A 14,263-nucleotide genomic window follows, 5' to 3' on the forward strand; every position below is an offset into this window, starting at 1 on the left:
CTGTCTGCAGGGCCAGGATCTTTACTGGCTATCGTGGATGTGCGAGAAAAAGAGGGGGAATGAGGGACGGGACACGGCAAACGACTACCTGTTCACGTCGCCCAGGAACTCCTAAACTAAGCAGTCATGTACCGCAACGATATCCCAGGACCACAATGGCCCCTATTCCGGAGTCCTTTTCGGCCCCTGAAACCGCGAAAAAAAATCTCGAGGGATGGATGCGGTCTCCAACGGTTCGCGCTGGGGATCGTCGGGGTCGTCCTCTTGGCCGCTCTTCATTGACAGCCCGGGGTTGTGGACTGCTGAGCAGTCCGCTGCCCGCGTTCCTGCGCGGTGATGAATGATCAAATCGTTTTTGATGCACCTCCGAAATCCTTTTACTCCCGTTATCCGTAGCTTCCGCCGTCGCAATCATCTCCGCCGCCCCACGGTTGCCGAACCTCTGTTCGTCCGACACTAACCCGAGTCGAGTCATCGCCGGGCCTCACATGTGCCGCAGCCAAGGTGAGCTTTGGCAGAGAAAAGAAGCAACAAAACGTGGACTGCCACTTTGGTACCCGGATGCTTGCTGTTAGGTGTCAACCGTTGACTGTTCGTTCAATATCTCACCAAAATCAACAAGCAACGTCGCAGCTACATACATCGCTTGCCCAAGTGCGAGCGGTTTGAGACGCCAACCCCTCTACCATGAGTATGAACGCAGTAGTTAAAAGGGAATGATCCCGTCCTAACGAGAGTATGAGGGGGGGAAATGAATCATCGAGTTTCTTTCTCATTACCAAACTGATGCTTTGAACTTATTGAAATCCATGTTCCTGGAGTCGAGAATGGCCGCACACGTTCCATTGTTCTAGAGAGCCTCTCTCCGAAGGGGTGCTCTGATGACATAAGGGTTGATAAGATAAGACGACACCTAAAGTGGTCTCCACTAAATGCTGCTTGAACCACGCCCAACGCGAAAAGCGTCACCCACGCGTCGGACTCCCGAGCCTCCCAACTACAGCTGTATCCGACCTCAGTGAATTATGTAAACCAATATTCTATCACGACTCTCCACACATCCTGAAAGGCACGTTCGTCTTTAGCCCGCTGGGTTCTTAGTAGCCTGGGTTGACAGACACTTGCGTGGTCAGATTTGTGCACAAGGCTGCAGGCGCCTGCTCTCATCCGCCATGGCTCGCAAATCGGCCAACACCGCCCAGGCAGATGCGAACAAGAATCGCGATATCAGAAGCTTTTTTGGTGCCGGCCGCGCTGTTACGAAGGCCGCACCTGCCGTTTCCTCCTCACAGGCCTCTCAAAATTCTGCATCTCAATCCTCGGCAGCAACCCAGGAGCTCCTGTCCACCCGCGCTCCTGCCAGAGATGTGAAAACGGTCATGAGCAAGAATCCCCCGCCAAACAGAGACCTCGATGAGAACAAAAATCTCAAGATCGCCAAAATTTCTCCTGGCAAAGGTGCAAACTCATCAGCCGGCCAACGGCCTGCCCTCACGGCATCAGATCTCAATGCCTCCATGTCATCCTTATCCGAACTTCAAGATACCCCAGTTCTGTCTCCAGCCATGCGGCGTGTCATTCGCCTAACGCCACTACGGCAAAGATCACAGCGGTCACGATCTGGCACGCCGAAGGGGGTTTCAACTCCCAAAATACTACGGTCAGGTCGAAGTACCGGCTCGCCGCGTAAGGTCCGCTTCTCATCGCTACCATCGTCTCCTCGGGTCTCTCTTGAGCCTGAGGAGCCAACAACCCCACGAAGGCTGCTCTTTGGTCAGAGTCCAGGCAGGAAGACAGCCAGCGAGAGCCCAACGGGTTCCCCTCCAGCCGGTGATCTGCCCGAGCTACCCTCATTGCAGAAAGGTAAGCTGCAACGCACGCCGAAGCGCGATATATCAGGGGATCCGAAAGTCGATGGAACCCCCAACAGCTTGCCGTCACTTCCAAGTCTACCCAGCTCCCCGGCCCTTCCATCTTCTCCGCCGACTGCGAACAAGCGTCCGACTCTCACGAGGGATGCAGTTATCAAAGGGTCCGATGACGAGGACGACGACGGTTCTTTGTCCGATGACTCCTTTCCGGATCTCGACATGCTTGGCCCCACCAAACCCAGGCCTGATGGCACGCCAAAGGCCAAGAGACGGGCCAGGATGGTTCACAAGTCACCTCTCACCATCCAGCCGAAGCACAAATTCGACTTCAAGACGCTGGACGCCCATTCGAGGAGGCACGATGTGCTGTTCGACAGCCCGCGACGACCGGCTGAGCCTGCACCTAAGGATGAGATCATGGTGGATGTTGAAGAAAGTCCCAGCAAAGCTCGCCAGAAGCTGATCGAGATTGCTGGTGTCAAGACTGAGGAAGATGCGGACAAGGCTCTCCGGGCCATGGAACGAACGGATGCCGGTGCCTCGAGGACCAGATGGTACTTTTTCAAAAAGGACATTCACGGCCTAGATGAACCTCCTCCGTTCCCGAAGAAATTTGCGAAGGGTCCCTGGTCTTTTCTCGATAAACCTGGTACCAGAGACCGACACATCATGTCGGGGATGCCGAACAATCTTGCCATGAATGTCAGGTTTCCGGATGAATTATATCTCTGGATCTTGGATATGGTTGCTGTTGAGAGAGTTGGTGTTCTTCGGGAGGAATACAGCAAGATTGTCACTGCCAATGGCAAACAGGTCAAGCGTCTGATCACGTCTCAGAAGTTCGAAGAGTGCTTGAAGAGATTGGGCGCAGCGGACCATGTAGGAGACGAGGTACTACGACCGGTGCGAGAAAGCCGAGATATCTACGCCGATTACGAATGGGAACCTCTTCAGTCGTTTTTGGAATGGGTTTCCTATGTGGCACATCATCTTAGTTATGCAACAGTTGCGTACGCTGTCAAGATGCTCTTGCGCATGGCAGCTGACAAGGTGATCGTCGAGAATGTGGATGTTCTCACGCGCCATCAGGATGCCTTGGCAGCCTTGGTCGATACTGTCGAGGATAGTGCCTGGGATGAGTTTGTAAGTATATCTCCCGGGTGTCAAGTTGATCCTGTTGCTAATATGGCCTGTCGTAGTGCGCCGAGACCTGCTCGTCTCTTTATCATGGATTCGACAAGACCTCGCTGCGAATGTTGCCGCTCATCTGCATGCCTGTCACTTCGCGGAAGCTGCACGAGCTGCGCAGACGCCTAGCAGTCGCCTTCTTCCTTCGAGACGCTGCTCTAGCAAACGAGCACCCCGACGATGTCATTAGCCTTCGCCTCGTCATTGCCCGGGTCAAGGACAGTGACTTCAAGATCAACAACAAGACTGACTATGTGAACTTGAAGGCTCTGGTCCAGCTCCTCGACATGGCAGTGGATGATGGGGCTTTCGCGCATGATAACGAGGACTCGGACTACGAAAAGGAGTTCAACAGTAACATTGACGATCTGGCGAAACGTCTCAAGGCCATCTGGCGAGGCATCAACGACACGGGAGCTGCGAACTTGGCCCGCACAGAGGCCAAGAGCGTGCTCGAATGGGTTGGAGAGCGTCTGACATACTCGGTCAGAACCAAACGCCCGCCGACACAGAGCATATTCGGAGATCAGGGTCCGTCGTCGGCCAAGAAGAGGCGCCAACAAGAGTTTCTGCAAAGATTCGTGCATTCTCGGAAGAACAAGCCGTCCGAGATAGATACCAACGTCGAGCCAGCTTCAAGCGAGGATGAGACTTTCGTTACGGCAATAGGTTAAGATGATAACGAACTCGTAGTTGCAACGATAACTACCTAATACGCCAAGGGTTGGCCACCATCATACAGCATCTAAGATACACCACAGGAAGGAGTTTGAAACAGGGTAGGCGCCGGGGAATCCTTCATGCAGCGTTTAGTGTGTCCAGCCCCAAGGGAGATAAAAAGGGCTATACAGGGTTTTTGCAAGGCGCACTTATGGGAAAAGGGTGGTGGTTTAGTCAGTGAATCTGCGGTTGGGGTTCTTGCCAAACAGAGTCTCTCGGACGGCCGGCAAACCGGTCTCCTGGAGGAGGTTTAGACGCTCCTCGAATGTGTTGTTGATTTCAATCTTGCCCTTTCCACCGATGACGAAAACACCTCCAGCGCTACCTCGTTTGTTAGCACCATGATACGTCATCGTGATATGTCTGCCCGATCCTCGTTTGAATATCACGTACCTCTCTGCGGACAGGGGGTCCGACTCGTCGAGCTTGGCCGTGGTGTCCTTGCCAACCTCCTTCTTGTACTCCTTGGTGGCCTCGTCGATGGCCTTCTTGACGGCATCAAAGTCGGCTTTCCGTGCGCGGACGACGACCTCGGGCTCGGAGAGGGCGTACAGGCCCTCGAGGATCAGGTTCTTGAGAGTGGCCTGGTACTTGCCCTTGTCCTTGGTGGCGTTGGCGAGCTTCTTGCGGGCGTCCTCAAAGATGTTGTCGAGGAGCTCCTGGCGGGCGCCGAGGACCTTGAGCCGCGTCTTGTTGGAGACGGTGGAGCGGGTGATTTGCTGGGACATTTGGGCCTGCTTGAACTTCTTCTCGTACTGGCCGTCGATGGAGTCCGTCTCCTGCCGGACGAGCTTGGACTTTTCGATTGCGAACTCTTCGTTGGCCTTGATCTCGATCTCGCGGGCCTTTTCCATTGCTTCTTGCTTTATGAAGGCGGTCATCTTGCGGAGCTCCTGACCGACCTGTTTGGTGCACGCCATGTCTGGTTAGCCGGGCTGCGTCTGTCCATCCTTATCTCCATCTCCCCCTCATTCTCGTGTGCGTTCGTGTACATCGGGATATTCGGTTTGAGCCCCTACGATGTTTGCGATGTGAGGCGTGAACGGGGAAGGGGCTTACTTGGTCGTCCGTCAACGGTTGGTGAGACATGATGGGCGGTTTTTGGGGGGGCGGCTGCGTGAGCGACTTTTGTTGGATCAATTAGGTTTATCGGAGACGAAAGGACGACGGGCGATGATGATATCGCGTGGGATGTAGAGAGCAGCTGGTGGGGAGCCCGTCGGGAGGAAGTCTCGCGATGGGGGGAGGGGGAGAATCGGGATCGGATTGCGGTGGTTGAATGAAGCTGTTGTTTGACGAGGCCTACTACGACTACCTAAGGTGCTCTGAGCCGCGCAGCAAGCGCATCACTGGGCGTTCGGCCCCCCCAGCTTCAGGAACCACATAGCAGGTATCCATCCGTCCCGTCAGCCACAGATTGCTTGCTTGGCTGGGTGGGTGCGATACGGGAAGGGGCTCAGATTGCACCTGTGCCACATCTGGTCTGTGCGGCTGCTAAGATACTGGTAGCATTTGTCCACTTCTCCAGCCACGTTTCCTTCTCAAGCTGTGACATCACGGAGGCTGGCGAGGCCTATCAGCCCCAAGGCCCACCAGACCTCACCTTCCGCCATGGAACCGGGCAGGTGAAGGGAAAGGAGCGATAAGATAATCCGGTCACGTCAGGTGACGATTGCCCGAGGAACAGCTGCCTCACCCACCACAGTCATGCACCCAGCTGAGCTACCTCACCGCCTACCAAAATAGCGCATGGCAAAGGTGCAAAGGAGCTAGACGCGGAGTACCTGAACTGAATAATGCAATGCAGGCGGCACCTGGAGAGGTGGAGAGCGGCGGGAGTCCCTTGCTGCGTGGTTGCTGCGGGCGAGGTACCTACCTTGAGATCACTGGGATGTGTGATGTGGGTTGCTGCTGCTGCACTATTGTGCTTGACCGTACCTTGTGCTTGGTGACTTGGTTGCTTGGTGCAGTCGGCATCTCCCCCTTCCTAGTTCCGTCCTGGCCAGACCACCCCGACCCTCTCCTACACCGATGGGAACAGAGAGCGGCCATTGCGTCGGTGCATAGCGAACGTACGTCTGTCTGGTGTTTCGAGCTGAGCCATCATCTAACACCAGAGACCTGTTCACCGACTCCGGCCATGTGGAAACTCGGTATTTTATAACGCTGCATTGGTCAGGTTTACGCAACCAGCAATTTCTCGGAGAGGACAGCCGGCCTGGAAGACGGAGTACCTACCTTCTGACGTTCCGACTTTGTCGCTTCCATTTAGACGCGCATCCGAACTTGAAACCCATCTGCAAGCTCTCTCTTGGCGGCTATTGGAGGGAAGCGACACCAAAGTCACCATTTTCGCAAGCGTGGCGAGACACAACCCGTCGGACAACTTTACCTAACCACACCATCTCCAATCTTCAACGTCGAAGCAAATCGCAGACGCCTCGTTTGCACCGGTACCTGTCCCGCCCTCTCCATCCTGCCGAAGCGTTCGATTCCCCCTCCCTCCGTCCCGCGGCCGGAGTCGATTTCATCTGGTCCTTATTGCGAAAAGAGACGCTGCACATTTAAGAACGTGCCGCTAGGATACCGGCGGGACGACACACACGGCTGCGCGGATACAGAAAACAACGGACGACAATAAATCCATGAGACCGACCGCCGCTGCTTCAACTTCGACCGCCGCCAGATGACCGACGGCTAGCTCCTTGCGCGTGCAATGGGGTCCCTCGGCGGCATCTCCCCTGGGGGGACAATCGCCGTACGCATCTGCCTCCCTTTTGCGCCTCTGTCGCTCGCTGAACGACCAAAAAGCCGTCGCTAACGTTGTATTTTGCCCCTCGCGCAGATAGGAATTATCGTTGGTCTCTTGTCCACGAGCGTCCAAAGCCTGGGTCTCACGCTCCAACGAAAATCACACATTCTCGAAGACGAAAAGGGCCCGCACGAAATACGTCGGCCACCGTATCGGAGAGGGAAATGGCAGCTGGGGATGGGAATGTTCATCGCCGCAAACCTGCTCGGTAGCTCCGTCCAGATCTCGACCCTTCCTCTCCCTGTACTCTCAACCCTGCAGGCCTCTGGCCTCGTCTTCAACTCGATATGCGCTACCCTTATACTTAACGAACCCTTCACGAGGTGGTCGCTATGGGGCACACTGCTCGTCTGCACCGGCGCCGTGCTGATCGCCATCTTTGGTGCCATTCCCGCGCCTGCACACAACCTCCAGGAGCTGCTCGAGCTCCTCGGTCGGAAGCCTTTTGTGGCATGGATGATCATGCAGGCCTTCCTCGTCCTATCAATAGCCATCAGTGTGGACTGCCTCGACCACTTCACGAGCCTGTCACTCAACTCGAGATTCCGCTTCGTCCGCGGCCTCGCCTACGGAGCCATAAGTGGTATCCTCTCGGCGCATTCGCTGTTGGTTGCCAAGTCGGCTGTTGAGCTGATCATTAAGACGATCGCGGACGGCAATAACCAGTTTATTCACTGGCAGGCGTGGGTCCTCGTGCTGGCGCTGGTCACCCTGGCTTTGAGTCAATTATACTACCTACACCGTGGCCTGAAGCTCGTCTCGACCTCGGTTTTATACCCCATGGTTTTCTGCATCTACAACATCATTGCGATCCTGGACGGTTTGATATACTTTAAGCAGACGGACCAGATCAACCCCTTACGAGCATGTCTCATTGCACTGGGGACAGTCATCCTACTTGCCGGTGTGCTGGCATTGTCATGGCGACTCAGCGACGAACAGCACACGCCGGGCGTGGGCCAGTCATCCTTGGCACCAGGACTTGGCCTCGTGGAGGACACAGAAGATGAAGAAGAGTCCCTTCTGGGCGGCGATGATCTTTACAGCCTCCACGAAGAAGATGACCCATTACCAGCTACAACCTACTCAACATTTAACGTGGCCAGTGGCGAGACAACGCCGCTGACACCGACACCGAAGCGGAAGAAGACGGGCAGGAGATGGCAAGAGCGCGCCGAAATTTGGGGCGAGCTCGAAGACCGCGACACGTCCAGCCCGCCCATCTCGCGCCGGCGCTCCAGCACTATGCCTGGCGAGCTCACCGAATCTACCTCTCTATTACCGCACCGCCGTGGCGTAAGTAGCGGTAGCGGTAATCCTCTCTTTTCGTCCTCAGAAGCGGGACCCAGCTCCGAGTCCCTTTCGTCACGCCGGCCCGGCCCGGGTAGGAGGCGACGTAAATCCACGGGATTTCCGGGCTTCACGGCCCGCCGTCGGCGCAAGAGTCAGAGCAGCAGTCAGCCCACACTACAAGAGGCGTTGGGCGGCATATGGAAGCTCAAGTGGTGGCGACCTGACAGAGGAGACGACGGCGCGAGCAATCCACCGGGTAGCAGCGGGAGCGGCAGTGTGTGGCCTGCATTCCGAGACGAGCCTCCGCCGACGACGGGGCAAGGGGAAGGGGAGAGGGATATTGGTGGTAGTGGAGGCAATGACGGACGCGACGGGTCCCAGGATAGGGGGCGGGACCGGCAGCCGAATGATGATTCGCCTGTATGAGTATTGGAACACTTGTCACGTCATTATTCCCTTTTTAAACATCTTCTTTCCTTTTTCTATCAAGAGACCCCGTTGCTTCTTTATGTGAGCATAATAGCGATTACTTAGACATGTGACAATTGCCAGCAGTACGAGTTATATCTGATTCTTGAATGATCTGCTTGTCTGATATAGTTGACGGGAGCACCTGTCGTCAACGTGTCTTGATCAATGACCTCGTTCAGCACAGAGAGGTCATAGAGACAGGTTCATCGGATGGTCGAAGCTGACTTTGGTCAAAACATGCTTTTGTTTTTTTTGGAGGTCAGCTGTCTATTACGAGCAGACACTTTGTTTTGGTTATTTCTTTCCATTCGCTTTTATCTTTCTGTCTTTGTCTGATGAGCGTCCTGTCCAGAGTGTTGAAATTATCTCTAAGAATGTAGAGAAAGTGGATGAAGGACAACAAAAGACAGCTGTCATGTTTTAGGTGCACGGTCAATGTAGGTGGTGTTACAAAACTGAGCCTTTGTTCGTTCTCTCTTTCTTCTTGGACAGTTAGACACGGGATCGTTATGGTAGTGGGCCGTGGGCGTCGTTCATGTCAACACCACATAGATTTCAGGACTAACGAATGCGCCATAACGCAGCATCCGCGAGCCTGTCATCGGCCTTTCTCGATCTGGTCTGAACGGAGAGAGAACATGGGCTCATTCTCGTCCATGTACTGTCCGAGTCAGAGAGCCACTATATTTATCGCACTTGATTGACGGGAGAGCGACGGTGCAGGTAAACTTTCTTTTCTTTCTAGCGGCTTGTTGTATAGTACTCTTGGACCATCCCATCCTGACTCGGAGACTTTTAACGTCATTTGGCCCCGGGGGGGGGGGGGGGTCTTAACCTGTCTGTTGCGAGATATCAAATAACTATCGTCGCCACTCTGTGTGAGAACAGTCGACAGGAGGCGATTCAATAAAAGTTGTTGAGGTGAATACTCTATTTGATTCCGATGGACATATGTAAAGGGGGAAAAAAGGAAAAAGAAGAAGATGAAGAAGAAAACCGAGGTAGGTCTCCAGCATCCGGCGAGGTTTCGATAAAGTGCCACAACTATCCAAAAGCGGGACCTCTTTTATTCTTCCTTGTACGCGAATTACAGTTGAAGTCCATGCCGTAGACCGACCTGTCTGCTTGCTGCTCCAGCGTCAAACGAGATGAGGAGTTCACTCAGCGCGCGCGCGCGCGCGCGAGAGAGAGAAAGAGGAGTAGACCCTGTCGGCTCTACTTGACACGACAGTTCCATAGACATCATGCATCACGAGTACTCACCGCGCCCGTTCTCTCATTCATACGGATACAAAACTCGGATACTCGGCTTCACAGCAATAGAGAGACAAAAACATCACCCCAAGCCGCGTGTCATCGAGATAGATGTTGACGGGTGACGCGGTACTCCACGCTGAGTCAGAGTTGTAAACTGGTGTCGTTGAAGGTCGTGGCCGTCGCCCCCCCTACCCGCCGTTGATCCGGGTAGATGATCCAGCTCGTTTATCTCGTTCCATCTACATTGTGGGGTCACCCAGCGCATTACGTCCGCCCTTCTCTGCCCTCCCTCCCGTCCATCATAGTGTCTCTCGCCCGCCAACCTTGGCCAGGTGATTAATCCCATTCAAACCTACCTCCCAAAAATCCTCAACCGGCCTCTTTCCCTTCCTCCGCCATACGAGCTCCGGTCGCCTCCCAATCATCTCTCAACAGGGTTTCGCTTGGCGTGTTTACTCTATACATCTCAAGAGTTCTTCTATTTCCAGCTCCTCCAATCCCCCGTCTCCGTACGACACTCTGTCCGTAGGCTAGTCAACCTGGCACATGCCATCTGTGGTTCACCAACCATGATCGGCAATCTTGTTTATTTGAATCCGTGGGGGCTGCAAACAAATAGATTGGGGCCCTGGCCCATCTCAATATACAAGGTCGTTCATGTCACAAATAGATCCGGCGCGTAGTGGCGTACTCACACTAGAATGAACTACCGAACTTGTTATATATATGCACACACGCATCTCCCTCCGCCCTGGAATATAACCACAGCATAAACCGTCCTTGCCGACATGAGGAGCTGAGCCTCCCCATATTCTTACACACCTCACGCCCTCCCATCGACTTCACTCGAATCCACATGTTCAGTCACCAGTCACTAATCATCGAACGAGAGAGGAGAGAGTTTGAAAAAACAGGTACTGCTTTCAGGGCAAGTTCCCCCCTTTTTTACAAAACAGAGATAATCAACACTAAAAATCTATATATGGTGTCCGCACAAACAAGAAATAAGGGGGTTCGTCGGCAAGGAAGGCTTTGAGCGAGAGAGAGGTAAGAGAGATGTTGGCCGTCACACAAAAAAAGACCTGTCGCTTCGACTATCTCCGTCCGAAAATTCGTTTTCCATGCGTTAAGATTCGTACACCACCCCGGTGTATCCTCGTAACAGAGAAGAAGAAGACCGAGGGGCTTCTGCGGAACGCAGAAAAAAAAAAGGGGGGGGGGGGTCAAGTTATTGATTCTGCCTGTCCACTTTGTCTAAAGAAAATCGGAACAAGATTAAGACCAATCAATGGCCGCGGCGGGGGTGAGGCGATTCAGTCGTTTCCCCGGTCCAGGAGAAAGGAGACCACGAACAGTTCTCGCTCCAGATTTGCCACACGCACAAGAGAAAAGGAGTTCTCGAGAAGAGGCTGGCTTCCCGAGCGAGAGAGAGACGACAAAGTTGGGCGCCAACTCGAGCCAGCGGCTTTTCTTTTGCCCTGAACAACCAAAGCTGGGCCGCCGGCTTAGAAACCGCGGTAACCAGCCTTCTCGTCAATGTGGCGGTAACGTTCGCGCTCCTTGCGATCCTTGAGCAGCATGGCGATAGTGACAATGAGCATGGCGTCGATACCGACCATACCGAAGACGGCAGTGAAGATGTTGTCGACGAAGATGTTGGCGAAACTCGTAATCGGGGTTGCGCAGCCGCGTTGCAGGGCGGCGGCGGCGGGACTCGGGCACTGAGCGTCGGTGACGAAGGCGGGCGAAGTGCTGTTGAAGTATCCGCAGCATTTGAACTGATGTCGAGCGTCAATCATTGGTGACGATACTTGAGAGTAGAAGAAAGGTCACTTACAGCAGTCTGCATGAGCTCCTGAACACGAGGGTCCTGGACGTTCCACGTCTTGCCAAAGTCGTTCTTGGTGGTGAGAGTGAGAACCCAGAGGTAAACACCAAGAATCAGACTGAAGAGACCGCAGAAGGTGGTCAGGTAGCCCGAGATCTTGAGCCAGCCACGAGTCGGCGTGATCATGCCGGGGATGGTGGAGAGGAAGGTGACGAAGATGAAAACGGCATTGGCAATACCGGCTATAAGTCAAGTCAGTCACGATGTTCGATATGTTCCCTTGCCCACTTCCGTCACGTAAGTGACATCCTCTTGGATCGTCGTCGTACCTGTCAGTGGGAATTGAGCTGTGAGCAAGCGCATAACAGCCTCGGTTCCTTCCGTGGGCGCCTCCTTGATGAGGTTCTGGTTGATGAGGGTGAAACCCAGAAGCAGAGCGCCGGTGATGACGAAGACGATGTCGGCGACCACGAAGGTCATGAGCACTTTGTTCGCCATGGCTGAAGCTTTTCGATGAAACCGAGCAGCCTAGAGACCCGAGAACCAAGATGTCGCTCGGAGAGACTTGGCTGCTCCTTCGTGCTGCAATTCCTCCTCTTTTTTCTTCCGAAGAATCCTCCTCTTTGTTGGAAATAGTTTTTAGATTTTGCGATTTAGAGATTGATGTTTGATTTTGACGTCCGGCGTCTCTGTGTGTCTAGAATTTGGTGATCGATAGGGAAAAAATCGGCGGGTATGCGTTCGTCGGTGTCGTCGGTATCGCTGGTGTCGGTGGGTAAGGACTGTCTTCGACCAGCAAAAATGTAACGGAACCTCCACCACCCAGCGGGGACGAGCACACGAGAAGGAAGGGTTTTTGAAAAGAGAGAAGTCGACGAAGCCGTCGCGAAGAAGGGAATAAGGTTGGAGTGAACGATTGTACAGAAGAAGGTGAAGATGGACCGAAAATCACCCTCCAGATGAAAAACCACGACTACAGCACTGAGGAGTGGGAGGAGAGGAGAAGAGATGCCTCGTAGTGCAACAGAGACGAGGTCTGAGTCTCTCTCTCCACTGGGTCCATGGGAGAATGGGACGTGGGCGGTGGAGCGGGAGAGCAGCCGGTAAGGGGGGTCCACAATACTGTCTCGGACGAGACCTGCGCAGGCAAGGGAGACCCCAGAGGAGAATCGCCAGATTCAATCAGTCAGGCGAGGGGGCGCTGTATCGAGACTCGAGACTACTCGAGAGAGAGCGGTTACTTGGTTACGTATCCGTACATTAGTCTTACCTTAGGTACCTTATTGGCGGGCGGTCAGGGCCCCTCGTCCGTCTTGGAAGGCTCGAACAGCAGACGCGAGGATGAGAAACGCACCAGAAACACCTTGGGACCAGCCCATTGCTCGTCCACACTGTGCCTTGGGGGCCTTGTTGCCCCCAGTGAGCCAGCAAGAGGGAGCCGTGTGAAGAGGTCGAGACAACAGCAGAGAAGAAACTGTGAAGGGGGGAGAAGAGGGCTGAGGGAGGTCGCGATGAATCCGACTCCCTGACGGACTGCGTTTCAGGATCGAGGGGCGTCCTCATGCAGGCGGCTGTGGCACGCACCAATCGAGAAGCCGTGCAGGCGCTGGTGACTGGGATCGTGGCCAATCACAACACCAGAATCGTCCAAGAGTCGCCAGATTGGGGTGGTCGTCCGTTTGAGCCAATGGCTTAGGGCTGCGCGTACCTTCCTTGGAGGCTTGGTCACTTTTCGGTACCTGGCTTGGCCCTTGCTTGGCCCTTGCCAGACACCCAGAGAACTTGCAGGTTGGAACGCTGAGAGAAGTCACCACCCACCAACCATACGCTGGAACGCTACATTACGCAGCATTTTCTTCCCTTCCATCTTCACGTGGTGAAGCATGGCTCATGCCTGCCACACTCAGGTACCTTGCGGAAAAAGCACCTTACTGTTACGCTTACTTCAGCGGCCCAACGGTTTGTCCTCCCAAGACCTCGAGACACTCAAGCCTCCTCGACTTACATCATCAAACAGGGGACGAATTCAGGAACCACCCCAAGAGCTCAAATGCTCACCAAGTGGACGCGGCAACGCGAGACATGTCACAACCCTCGATAGCGAATACCACTATAACACGCGTCGACGGCCTCTTGTGTCCACAGTCTGTGCCGGCTAGCCCGACAACTTACTCCGTACAGAGTTCGAATACAGTCGTTACTACTACGTAGTGATAATTATCTTCCGGAGTACGGAGTATACTACGGATAGATGTCCTGTGCAAAGGATAGGTCGGCCGGCTCCCACTTGGCACTCGTACGAAAGCATGCTGCTCAAGGTAAGCTCCGGGCACCGCGGAGCACTCTACCGATTCAGGATCCTACCCTTACCGTGTACACCTCACTTTCAGGCCCGCCGCCCGAGGCTATGAGCCCTCCCTGCCAGCGAAATCCGAATTTGACAGGAGCCCCCCTTCCCCTCGTCGTGGCACGATCCCGTCAGATTTCAGCCCGATGGTCTCGCCTTTTTCATAGACTCAAGACTGCGGTGGTACGGTGGTACGGTGGCACCACATTACCGCCCAATTTCCAGCCTCTTGGCTCACCTGCCGAACCATGTCTGGCGCTTCAACGCTTCCCCACCAACGCTTTCCGTGATAAGGTAATCCGGAGATGTGCGACTAAAAAGACTGGTGGTCGCCGGTGCTTGTGAACAGACAGGTGTGGTTCCTCGGGAACGACGCCAGGGATCTTGGGGCGCTAGCGACTCGGACCCTCCCTTTATTTTCTTTCCTCTGTCTTTCATCAGAGTTTGATAACCATAATCAGTGTCGAATTACCATT

At 54.3% G+C, this 14,263-nt stretch overlaps 4 protein-coding genes across 4 annotated transcripts; 2 read left to right on the plus strand and 2 right to left on the minus strand.

Annotated features, from left to right (window-relative positions):
• Positions 1 to 1,172: 1,172 nt before the first annotated feature.
• Positions 1,173 to 3,733, plus strand: CTAM01_06915 (uncharacterized protein; the record flags this gene model as incomplete). The annotated part of the gene is made up of 2 exons (XM_060522940.1): positions 1,173 to 3,014; positions 3,071 to 3,733. 2 exons carry the CDS (start codon positions 1,173 to 1,175, stop codon positions 3,731 to 3,733), a joined length of 2,505 nt encoding a protein of 834 aa, XP_060382442.1.
• A 216-nt stretch (positions 3,734 to 3,949) lies between these two features.
• On the minus strand, positions 3,950 to 4,868 carry CTAM01_06916 (V-type proton ATPase subunit E; the record flags this gene model as incomplete). Its single annotated transcript, XM_060522941.1, has 3 exons — positions 3,950 to 4,100; positions 4,173 to 4,681; positions 4,839 to 4,868. 3 exons carry the CDS (start codon positions 4,866 to 4,868, stop codon positions 3,950 to 3,952), a joined length of 690 nt encoding a protein of 229 aa, XP_060382443.1.
• Positions 4,869 to 6,495: 1,627 nt separating this feature from the next.
• On the plus strand, positions 6,496 to 8,310 carry CTAM01_06917 (uncharacterized protein; the record flags this gene model as incomplete). The annotated part of the gene is made up of 2 exons (XM_060522942.1): positions 6,496 to 6,537; positions 6,625 to 8,310. The coding sequence occupies 2 exons, from the start codon at positions 6,496 to 6,498 to the stop codon at positions 8,308 to 8,310; spliced, it is 1,728 nt and encodes a 575-aa protein (XP_060382444.1).
• Positions 8,311 to 11,117: 2,807 nt separating this feature from the next.
• CTAM01_06918 (tetraspanin) lies at positions 11,118 to 11,938 on the minus strand (the record flags this gene model as incomplete). The annotated part of the gene is made up of 3 exons (XM_060522943.1): positions 11,118 to 11,390; positions 11,450 to 11,682; positions 11,770 to 11,938. 3 exons carry the CDS (start codon positions 11,936 to 11,938, stop codon positions 11,118 to 11,120), a joined length of 675 nt encoding a protein of 224 aa, XP_060382445.1.
• Between the last annotated feature and the right edge of the window lie 2,325 nt (positions 11,939 to 14,263).

The sequence above is a fragment of the Colletotrichum tamarilloi genome (genome assembly GCF_030869305.1).
Source record: "Colletotrichum tamarilloi strain Tom-12 chromosome Unknown Scaffold_20.1, whole genome shotgun sequence".
Classification (NCBI taxonomy): domain Eukaryota; kingdom Fungi; phylum Ascomycota; class Sordariomycetes; order Glomerellales; family Glomerellaceae; genus Colletotrichum; species Colletotrichum tamarilloi.